At 44.7% G+C, this 11,584-nt stretch overlaps 2 protein-coding genes across 2 annotated transcripts in view; both read left to right on the top strand.

The window, feature by feature from the left end:
* Nucleotides 1-1,578, top strand: part of LOC143925671 (uncharacterized) — a 46,123-nt gene extending 44,545 nt beyond the window's left edge. Inside the window, exon 6 of the mRNA XM_077450134.1 lies at nucleotides 1,361-1,578. Coding sequence (XP_077306260.1) covers nucleotides 1,361-1,578 — 218 coding nt within the window. The remainder of the gene's footprint in view (nucleotides 1-1,360) is intronic.
* Nucleotides 1,579-7,114: 5,536 nt separating this feature from the next.
* Nucleotides 7,115-11,584, top strand: part of LOC143925670 (uncharacterized) — a 49,071-nt gene continuing 44,601 nt past the window's right edge. The window contains exons 1-2 of the mRNA XM_077450133.1: nucleotides 7,115-7,310; nucleotides 9,760-10,143. Of these exons, the coding sequence (XP_077306259.1) occupies nucleotides 7,115-7,310; nucleotides 9,760-10,143 (580 nt within the window). The remainder of the gene's footprint in view (nucleotides 7,311-9,759; nucleotides 10,144-11,584) is intronic.

Genomic DNA, 11,584 nt, shown 5'->3' with positions numbered 1-11,584 from the left:
TCAGTAAATAATATTTTTTATACTAAACCATGTTTGAATTGCCTTTAAAATCCCTAAATGAGGATATGTTCTAAATCTAAATTTGGTACTGCTTTTGAAGAAAACCATTTACAGACCCTGTCATTATGTCCATCCAAGGGCAAGTGACAGTGTCTGTGAAAAGCTCTGAGATCCCTTTCACACTGGGGTGTTTTTCAGGTGCTTTTGGGCTAAAAAGTGCTTTCACACTGGGGCGGTGTGCTTGCAGGACGTTAGAAAAAGTCCTGCAAGCAGCATCTTTCTGGTGGTGCAAGAGCGAGTATATACACCACTCCTGCCCATTGAAATCAATGGACAGCGCCTGCAAAGTGCTTCAGAAGCGGTGCATTGTGGGCGCTTTTAACCCTTTCCTCGGCTGCTAACGGATGTTGTAGGCATCACGCCAGTGGGAAAAAAGTGTCGCTAATACAGCGGTAAAGCGCCGCTAATATTAGTGGCGCTAACGCCCCCCCCCCCCCCACCTCCCCAATGTGAAAGTGCCCTTAAAGTAAGGAAGCACCTTATAAATGTGCGTCTATAACATAATAGATATCATGAACAAATTAACAAGCAATTCACACATAATATCTGCATAACACACACACATACACAATATATTAATAACTAAAGAAATATGATAATTCCAATATGTATATATACTCAATAGACAAAATCATGCAATACAGTATTGTAAATACAAGGAAAACACTATTGATATACTGCTGATTATCTTTATATATTAATATATAAAACATATGCACTCACATGTACTAAGTTCGAATGGGCAATCTGAAAACGTACCCATGGACATAGTGAAGGTACAAGAACCCAACAGTCTGCACGAAAAAGAAAAAGAAAAAAAAAGCCATGATCGGCAGGGAAATGATTTCCCTGAACTTTGAGGCTGGGTACACATATGAGGACGCAGAGGCTCCCAGCAGGAGTCCGGTGCATCCTCGTTCATCATTTCAGGTCCGATTTCAGCCCGGATTTTTTGCATGAATTCGGACATGAAATGGACCAAAACACACACAGGACTCCTGTGCAAATCACACCGGAGCCGCATCGGAGATGTGTGAACCGACTCCATAGAGAGCCAGTCACAATCTCCTGCTGTGCTAATTGTATGCGGGGAAAGCCACATCCAATCCCAATAGTGTGAACCCAGCCTGACTGAAGTGTAAATGAGTTGTGTAAAAAAACTTAAAGAATTTCAAATTGTATCACAATATACTCTGCCAAAAAATATAAAAGAAAGACTGTGATAGGCTGGTAGAGCTTCACAGACAATTTTCTTTTAATGAATTCTTCTGATGTGCCTCCGCTTTATTCCCATTAATAGATCTTCCCTGGCACCCAAAGCTCCAGACCATCCCCATAGAGAGTGTCTTCCAAGGTGACAAGGTTCTCTTACAGTGCCGGGTGTCAGACTACTTCCCGGACGCTCTGGTTGTGAAATGGTTGGAGAAGAAGATGGGTAGTCAGGAATTAGTGGAAATCACCAGTTCTGAAAAAAAGGAAAATTTATATCAAATACTTACCGTAATTTTCCTTTCCTGATGGGCTCCATGGCAGCATACGTGGGTTAGCCCCGCCTCCATAATTACCCAATAGGACCTCTACTCCCATAAATCTTTGCTCCAAGCTGCTATCCGTGTTCCGTAACTAGCCTACTCCAACATTTGGGAGGGAACTCCTGCTGCCATGGAGCCCATCAGGAAAGGAAAATTACGGTAAGTATTTGATATAAATTTTCCTTTTTCCTGACAGGCTCCATGGCAGCATACGTGTGGGAAATAACTCGCCAAACACACCCGGGTGGGCTAAAAATGTTGAGCAAAGAAACTAGAATTTTATTTTTCATTGTCCACTGACAATACTTGTAAACCAAAATTAACAGAAGAGAGCGCAGCTGGCTCTACACAATAATGGGAAACAAAGGTATTAATTGAAGACCAGGAAGCTGCTCTGCAGATCACTTCTGGTGCGACATGTCGAACTGCTGCCCAAGAGGTCGACATGCCCCGAGTTGAATGAGCCGTCACTGCCTCAGGAGGAACCATGCCCTTTGCCTTGTATGCCCTTTGAATCGTTTGGACCACCCAAGATGAGATTGATCTAACTGATGCTCGCATCCCTTTATTTTTTCCATGAAGAAGGACAAAAAGAAAGTCTGTTCGTCTGAACGAGGCTGTAGCGTCCAGATATTGTTTCAAGGTGCGACCAACATCCAGGGGATGAATCTCTTGGTTGTCTGACATTCTAAACGTAGGTAGCACGATCTCCTGATTTTCGTGAAATACTGATGTGACTTTTGGATTTGACCCAAGCATAGGGATCAGGACCACTCTGTCCGGAAAGAAAGTTAGAAATGGTTCAACTGACCCAAGATTCCTAATTTCCGACACTCTTTTGGCTGAAGTTATTGCCACCAAAAACACCGTCTTGATAGTGAGATCTCCTAAAGACAGGGGAACGTCCAAACTTTTCCCAAGATCAGAAAGAAAGTCCAGTACTAATGGAAGGTCCCATTTGGGAAACCTGGGCCTTCTTTGTGGCCTAAGCCTGATGGCTCCTTTAAAGAATTGTTGTATTAATGTATGATTCGCCCACGAAACTCCTGTAAAGGCTGAAATGGCTGAAACTTGTACTCTAAGAGAACTAACTGCCAGAGACAAGTCTAACCCTGACTGAAGGAAAGACAAGATATCTTGAACTGCCGGAGAATTATATGAATTTGACCTAGAAGACATGTGGCCCATAAATCTGGCCCATATACGCTCGTACACTTTATTGGTACTCTTCCGTCTGGCACTAAGAAGGGTTGGAATCGCTTCTTCTGGGCAACCTAGAGCTTCTAGCCTTCCCCTCTCAAGAACCATGCCCTGAGGTGTAGACAGGATGGGCACGGGTGTAACAGTGTGCCTTGAGACAGTAGATCTGGCCTGAGAGGCAGGGGAACTGGGTCCTGATAGCTGAGGAGCAACAGCAGAGGAAACCAAGGCCTGTTGGGCCAGAATGGTATTATCGCAATGATTTCCACCTTCTCCCCTCTGAGCCTGCGAAGGAACTGTAGGATTACAGGAACTGGAGGGAAGGCGTAGGCTCTCTGGAACTTCCAACAATCCGTGAGAGCATCTATCCCGAACGCCTGAGGATCCCTGAACCTCGAGTAGTATCTGTGCATCTTGCGATTGTACGGCGAAGCGAACAGATCGACCTCTGGAGATACTCCCAGAGTCAGAAGCCACTCGAAGACATCCCTGTGAAGGGACCACTCGTTGTTGTCTATTTTGACCCTTGACAGATAATCTGCTTGAACATTCTGGACCCCTGGGATGTATACAGCAGAAATGTTGACCACATTCTTCTGAGCCCAGTTCATTATCGGTTCTACTTCTCGTAGTAGAGACCCACTGCGAGTCCCTCCTTGTTTCTTTATATAGGCCACCGCAGTTGTGTTGTCCAGTCTTAACATTACTGATGACCCTGCCACCAGATGGCGAAATGCTATGAGTGCTTGAAAGGCTGCTCTCAACTCCAGGATGTTGGAGACTACATACAGCGACGGGAACGACCACCTTCCTTGAGCTACTTCCGTAAGGCAATGAGCGCCCCAACCTTTGTTGCTGGCATCTGAGGTTATTATTACCCAGGAAATGGGGACTATCGAATGATGGTTGCGTAGATTCTTCCCTTGAAGCCACCAGAGGAGAGACATCCTCATCGCTGGTGTAAGGAGTATGCGCTGTGTTTGATTGGACGAGTCCCACTGTTGCAGAAACCCTTTCTGGAAGGGACGAGTGTGCCACTGGGCCCACTTCACCATAGGGATGGTGGACGTCATTGTGCCGATCACTTTCAAGCATTGTAGAGCCGAAAGATGAGATGATTCCCAAGCCTTGTGAATCCTGTCCCGGATAACACAGATTTTTTCCTCTGGCAGAGAGATAGTGCCTTTTAATGTGTCGAACTGAGCCCCTAGAAACACGATCACTTGAGTTGGAACCAGATGGCTCTTCTCTAGGTTCAGGAGCCAACCAAACGTCTGTAGAGTGGAGATGACTAAACTCTTGTGTTCCAGAATTTGATCTCTGTCTTGAGATAATAGGAGCAAATCGTCCAGATAATGATGGAGACGAACTCCTTTGACTCGTAAAAGAGCTACTATCGCTAGGAGGACCTTGGAGAAGACCCGAGGAGATGTTGTCAACCCGAATGGGAGACAGGTAAACTGGAGGTGTTGATCGCCAACTGCGAAACGGAGAAATTGCTGGAAATCCCTTGCTACTGGCACGTGAAAGTATGCGTCCTTCAGATCGATTGAGATTAACCAATCCCCTAGCTGCACCGACTGTTGGATTGTAAGAAGAGACTCCATTTTGAACTTTTCCTTGCGAATGAAGGAATTGAGGAAGGTCAAATCTATCACTGGCCTCCATGCGCCATTTCTTTTCTGAACCATAAATAGAGGAGAATACATGCCTTCGCCACGTTCGTCTTCTGGCACTGGCACGGCTGCGCCTTGATCCAGCAAACAACTTACGTAGGTCAATAGGACCTGTTTCTTTTCCTCCGAGCCTGGAATCGTTGTGGGAATGAACCTTAATCTCGGAGTGTTGATGAAAGTCCACTTGTGACCCGAGGAAACCGTCTTGACGGTCCAATAATCTTGAATTGAGGCCGCCCAAACATGTCGGTAGTGAAGAAGGCGAGCCCCCACCTGACATGATTGAGCGGGCCCAATTTCAAAAAGATTTGGTAGAATCTTGATTACCTGCGGAAGCCCCCTTTGAGGTTTTCTTAAGGGAGGATTGTCTGGACCTCCAAGATCTAGAGAACTCCCTGCCGGGTCTATAACTGCGCGCTTCTCTAGCGCGATCCGAGGTCTGCCTTCTTGGAAAGATACGTTTTTGGTTTTGAAGACGTCTGTCTTGAGGGAGGAACCCAGACCTCCCACCTGTGGCCCGGGATATGGCGCTATCTAGTTTATTACCAAACAAGGAGGTTCCCTCAAATGGTATACGACACCATGCCTGCTTAGATGTTGGATCCGCCAACCAGGGACGGAGCCACAAAGCACGGCGTGCCGAGACTGCTGCCAACATAGCCCGAGACAGAAGGCGGGTAATGTCAATAGATGCCTCCCCCAAAAAGGCTGATGCCATTCTGATCTCCTGAATGGGAGAGTCTTTAGCCGTATTCACCGAGATACCTCTCAAGAACTCTTCAACATTGTCGGCCCATGTTTCAATAGCCTTTGAGACTGCGGCTAAAGCCAAAGTTGGTTTACAAGCCATCCCTGAAGTTAGATATATTCTTTTCAGATCTGAGTCAATTCTTCTCTCTAACGGATCTTTGAAAGATACCGTGTCCTCCAAAGGGAGAGTCACGTATTTTACTAAACGCATAAGTGCTGCGTCTACCAGAGGAGCTGATTCAAGGTGCTTCACATCATCCTCCTTAAAGGGGTACAATTTAGACACCTTTGATTGCATGGAGCTCTTCCTATCAATCTTGCTCCACTCTTCAGTAATGATTTCTCCCAATTCAGATAGGAAAGGAAAATGTTGCCGTTCCTTTTTGAGTTGTTTGAAAAACTTTCTTTGTTTGGGGAGGGGAGAAGTAGTGGGTTCTTCCCATTTTCAAGCTTCTTTCACTGCCTTGACAAGAGCAGGTACTAAAGCATAATCAAATCCTACTCCTGGATCCTCTGGATCCGATTCGCTGTCAGACAAGAGCACAGAGTGGTGGCTTGGTTGAGAAGATTCCCCAGTCTCTTGTAAGAGCCCTTCACCACCTGAAGGACATAATGGGTCTGAGGGGGATTCCATAGCGTGATGAGCTTCCCTCTGCTGCAGGGATTCCTTTACCACCCTTCTCACCATAGATTCTAAGCGTTGATCCGCACCATCTCTTTCATCTGCGACTTTAGAGAAGCAATGATCACAGAGCGATTTGTCTGATGGGATGGGCATCTTACAGCCCCAACATGAATTAACTGGTCCTCTGCTTGAGTGCGAGTGACCACTGCGTTGTTCAGATCTGGAAGACCTACGGTAACCAGACTTTGATGATGATTTGCGGTGGTGCGATTTTGACGATCCACTGCGACTATGCGCACTGTAATGCGGTTCAGACCTAGAAGGGCTATAAGGAAATATACAAGAAAAGAGAGAGATACAGACCAGGCTGGTATCAAATGCTAAGGAATACTCCACAAATACACAGCAATCCAGCCATGCACATACCTGTTACAAGCGGGCAGGTCACTGGTAGGCAGTGAGGCATCCATGACTAAAAACGCTGACTGTAACAACAATAAACCCTCATAAGCAGCCATACAAAACACAGGAGCAACAATACATCAGAGCAGATCATAACCTACCTTACACCAACCAGAGAATGGCCCCGGGAAGTTGCTGAATCTCCTGCAATCATTCCCAAATCCTGACATCTCTCACTGTGTTTTAAATATGGCGCCCATGACGTCATCAGCGGCGTCAGACGCGAGATGCCCGCGCGCATGCGCGGGAACCAAGCCTCGCTTTGGATATGGGTCTGCGCATGCGCAGAACGCAGCGCTGGACCCGGAAACAGGGGGAGAAAGGCTGCTGGAACGCGGAAGCGTCAGCGCCTATACACAAGAACCAGCTGGCATATGAAAAGACACAGGTAGAAAAGAAAACACATAAACACTGCTGCCATGAAAAACGGAATTTTTACAGCTCACCACTCCACCAACGATCGTCTGGCCGAACAGGTTCAAGCACACACCACCGATCCACCGGGCAGATAATGGCCACCTTACATAGCAGGTAATAAGCCGTGCGCACTTATCTTCGGATAAACAAAGTCTTCAGCGCTACTCTGCCATACACTCCATACCCATGCTTAACAGACAGGGCCTATCGGAGGAACAAAAAGCTTGATAGTCAGCCGACTTGATCGTAGTGAAGATCTCTTCAGATAGGAAACACCTGTCCTATGGAGGAGGACAAAAAAGGAACACGGATAGCAGCTTGGAGCAAAGATTTATGGGAGTAGAGGTCCTATTGGGTAATTATGGAGGCGGGGCTAACCCACGTATGCTGCCATGGAGCCTGTCAGGAAATACAATATTACAGAAAACTCATCATACAGGACAGAGAACGGAACCTTTTCTTCTACAGCGGATTTATCCTACAAGAGGTCTGATCTGTCAGAGAAGGGAATTGAATTTATCTGCAGAGTGGAACATCCCAGTCTTGATACACCCCTCCAAAGCACTATTTTACAATATAAAGACACAGGTAACCTTACTTTATTGCACCTTTCACAAAGCGGTAGCATTCTAGCACATTATGCAGTTGCCTTACAGGTATTTATTTCTTTATTTTTAATCAGATATGGCTTAATACCACTCAAATTTTTGGTAGTATACCAAAAACAAGCGCTAGGGAAAAAAAATGACCGTGGTGCTGGTCTCAAAAATGAATCAGTCTAGATGGTATTAGTGAAATACATACATAACCCAAAATATAATATCTAGTGAATATGTACAATAGTATGCAACTATAATAATTCATAAATATATAACCATAAATGTACTAAATCAATTTATCAATACAATTAATCAATGTGTAAAAATAAAGTGCAAACACAAAAATGTGCTGTAAATATGTGCAAAAGTGCAAAGAAAAAATGTCCACTAGTGTATAACAAAGTCCATTTGTGATCCGGACAACAACAGGTCCCAGAATAACCACTTGTCAATCTTCTTTGAAAGTAATTGTGCAAAACGCTAATTAATAACACCCAGTACGAATCCTTCACCATCCACACTAAACTGTTGGGCAAACACTTATTACATGAGTGGATTTTTTAATGCTTTTAATAAAAGTTCAGTTTTTAAATGGTGTTACATTATGGAGGTCCTCCTTCCTTTATTTCCCCATATGTGGTCGAGATGGGCCTGAATGGATTCATATGCAGAAGATCAAATTAAGCATTAGGGGGGTGTGGAGTTACCCCTGTGTATTGATTGTGGAGTGCATTTGCTGATTTATAACTTGATCAGCCATTTTTTCTGGTGAGTCAGCTTAGGCCGCGTACACACGGGGCGGACTGTCTGGCCAACTAAGTCCGTCAGACAATCCGACAGACAGTCCGTCCTACTTTTGAATGAATGGACTTGACCACACACGATGAACAGACAGTCCGCTGAAAGCTTGCGCGATGACGTGTACAGCACGTACGACGGGACTAGAAATACGACGTCCAATACACTGCAATGCAACCTTCGGCCGTGTAAATCCTTTCTGAGCATGCGCCATACTTAGTCTGTCCAACTTGCCTACTCACGAGCGGACTGTCCGCTGAAACCAAGTTTGGATGGACTGTATTACGGAAATTCCGAAAGACTTAGTCCGCCAGACTGTCCGCTGAAAAAGTCCGCTGAAGCCCACACACGAGCGGATTGTCCGCTGAAACACGTTTCAGCGGACTAAGTTGGACAGACAGTCCGCCCGAGTGTACGCGGCCTTAGTGTGAATGGTGAAGGATTTGCACTTTGTGTTATTAATTAGCGTTTTGCACAATTAGGTTCAAAGAAGATTGACAAGTGGGTAGTCTGGGACCCGTTGTTCTCCAGATCACAAATGGACTTTGTTATCCACTAGTGGACATTTTCTGCACATATTTCTAGCACTTTACCTTCTTTGGACATATTTTGTATTTTCACTTTATGTTTGCACATTGATGAATTGTAGTCACATAATAACTTAGTACATTTGTGGTTATATATTTAAGAATTATACATACTATTGCACATACTATTGCACATATTCCCTAGATATTATTTGATTTTGGTTTATGTATATATTCATGTGTTAGAATGGGTCAGTCAAAGTTCAGACCTAAATCCAATTGAGAATCTGTGGAAAGAAAAAATGCTGTTCACAGACGCTCTCCATCCAATCTGACAGAGCTTGAGCTATTTTGCAAAGAAGAATGGGCAAACATGTCCCTCTCTAGATGTACAAAGCTGGTAGAGACATCCACAAAAAGGCTTGCAGCTGTAATTGCAGTGAAAGGCGGTTCTACAAAGTATTGACACAGGGGGGCGCCATACAAATGTACCTCATACTTTTCACATATTTATTTGTAAAAAAATGTTGAAAACCATTTATCATTTTCCTTGCACTTCACAACTATGAGCTACTTTGTGTTGGCCTATCACATAAAATCCCAATAAAATACATTTATGTTTTTGGTTGTAACATGACAAAATGTGGAAAATTTCAAGGGGTGTGAATACTTTTTCAAGGCACGGTATGACTGGATAAAGGAGATACAGTAGCATATTAGTTAAGTCATCACTCTGATCTTACCTCCTATCAGAATGACAGCAAAGAAGTTTGGTCCGGTTGTAACCTCTTCCGTCACACATAAGGATTTCTAAATGACTTTATATTAAATGTGGGTATTTCAGATCTGCCTTTGTTTTGTCTGTGTGTGTTTTTAGACATTTGTTGAATTGGTTAATTGTCCAAAACTGAATATACAGTATATTTTACTCTTTATGTGAATGTAAACCTAATAATAATTTTTTATTATATTCTCCCCTCCTTGCTCTATGTAAAATAATAAAAGATGTCACTATACATTTACTTTACTGATAAAAGTATAAAATGACAGTATATTTATGTGGTATTCTTAATCAGAGTTACAATTAACTTTTACTTTTTTCCATTACTGCAGCAGAGATGCCGACCTTCAGTATCAACAACATATACGGCCCCCAGACATGGTACAATGGGGAAAAAGTCACTTTGTACTGTGGTGCCTCATACTGTACGGAGAACACCAAGGCCATATGGAGGGTGACAGAAGCAAGTGGAACTCATTATGATATATTAGATACCCCATCAGGGGAAGAAAGGAAAAGTGGTCTTCAGCATTCTGGATATGTGGCTCACAGAGAGAGAACTGAAAAATCTGATAAAGAAGATCTACAAGATTTCACTTCCTCTCTGACCTTCACACCTTCCATCGTTAAACACAAAACAGTCACCATAGCTTGTAAGATTGTGGATTCTGGTGAAAAATTCAAGGAAAAGACCTTTCATTGCAAAAATATTTTTGGTGAGATTTCCCAATTTTTTTTATTGTTGTCCTATGTACAGATACTTCAGTCTCTGCTGTGGAACTCTGCAGCTCCTCCAGGGTTATCTTAGGTCTCTGTGCGGCCTCTCTGATTAATGCCCTCCTTGCCTGATCCGTGAGTTTTGGTGTGCGGTCGTCTCTTGGCAGGTTTGCTGTTGTGCCATGTTCTTTCCATTTGGTTATGATAGATTTGATCAGGGGAGGGCTGGCAGCCTTAGGCCTGGGGGGCAAGTCCAGTCAAGTGGCCCATTGAACCACTGAATCAGCTCACCACCCATCTACACCACATTCCCTGTACAGAGAGAGAGGGAGACTGCTCCATATTGCCCCAAAGAGAGAGAGAGACTGCTTGACACTGCCTGCACAGACCTCGCTTCACACTGCCTGCACAGACCTCGCTTCACACTGCCTGCACAGAGAGAGCAGTCACTTTCTGTGCAGGCATTGTGAAGCAGTCAGTCTCTGTACAGGCAGTGTGAAGTGGAGCAGTCTCTCAGAGAATGGAGCAGTCTCTCAGAAAGAGACTGCATGATTGCCCCCAGAGAGACTGAGAAAAAGAGCTGGCCCCTTCCCCACACCCAGTACACAGACCAATGAGGCTGCAGGAAGATGAAGACTAAAGACTGTGCTGTCACTGCCACCACACTAAGCACTACCTGTGGAGTCCGGAGCTTCTCTGGTGAGTGAGCACCACAGCACTGGGCAAGCCAAGCAAGCAGAGTAGCTGAGAGTCACAGTGAGCGCAGCAGGCTAAACACGCAAGTCCTGCTGTCTCCCCGGCATAAACACCAGATTCACCAGGGTGCAGGTTCCTCCTGTCTCAATTGCGGATAGTAAGAAATGCACATGCAGGCACATGCCAGAGCACAGGCCAGATTAAGAGCATTGTGGGCCTGGTGCTGCAGTGGAGCAGGTTTAGGAGTGGCAGGGATATGAGGTAAGTAATGTCATATCCCAGCTCTTGCCCAGACTTGGTCACAGCCCCACAGGGCTGTAATGTTAGGGAAGCCCAGAACTTTAATTACCAAGCTTCCGTAAGAGCCATGTGTCAGTGTGTGCTCTGAGGTGAAAGTTTCCAAGCCATCAGAATACAGTGATCACTGCTGGCAGCTATAGCAGCCAGCACTGATCGCTAAAAAACATAAAGACACGCTGGTTGTACTGTCAGTTGATGGAGTCAAATTCTGTACAACCAGTCTGCACAGAGATAGATTGAAATGTCTGCTGAACCGGCAGAATTTCAATCTGTCTATTGTGGCCTAAGTCCACCAGTCTCTGGGTTTAATAATATCCTCAAATCTTCTGAAAGGGGGGCTCCACTTAGGTGTAGAAATTCACTTTGAACTCCACCTTATTTCCAGAACTCTCTTTAGGGTCCTTTAACACTGAAGGCGCTGTACAGGCGTTTTAGTGCTAAAAA

The sequence above is a fragment of the Lithobates pipiens genome, unplaced genomic scaffold (assembly GCF_037356315.1).
Source record: "Lithobates pipiens isolate NorthernLeopardFrog02 unplaced genomic scaffold, aLitPip1_a1.2 Scaffold_22, whole genome shotgun sequence".
In the NCBI taxonomy this organism is placed as follows: domain Eukaryota; kingdom Metazoa; phylum Chordata; class Amphibia; order Anura; family Ranidae; genus Lithobates; species Lithobates pipiens.
Note: the sequence above shows the minus strand (reverse complement) of the source record. Positions and strands in the feature narration are given on the sequence as shown.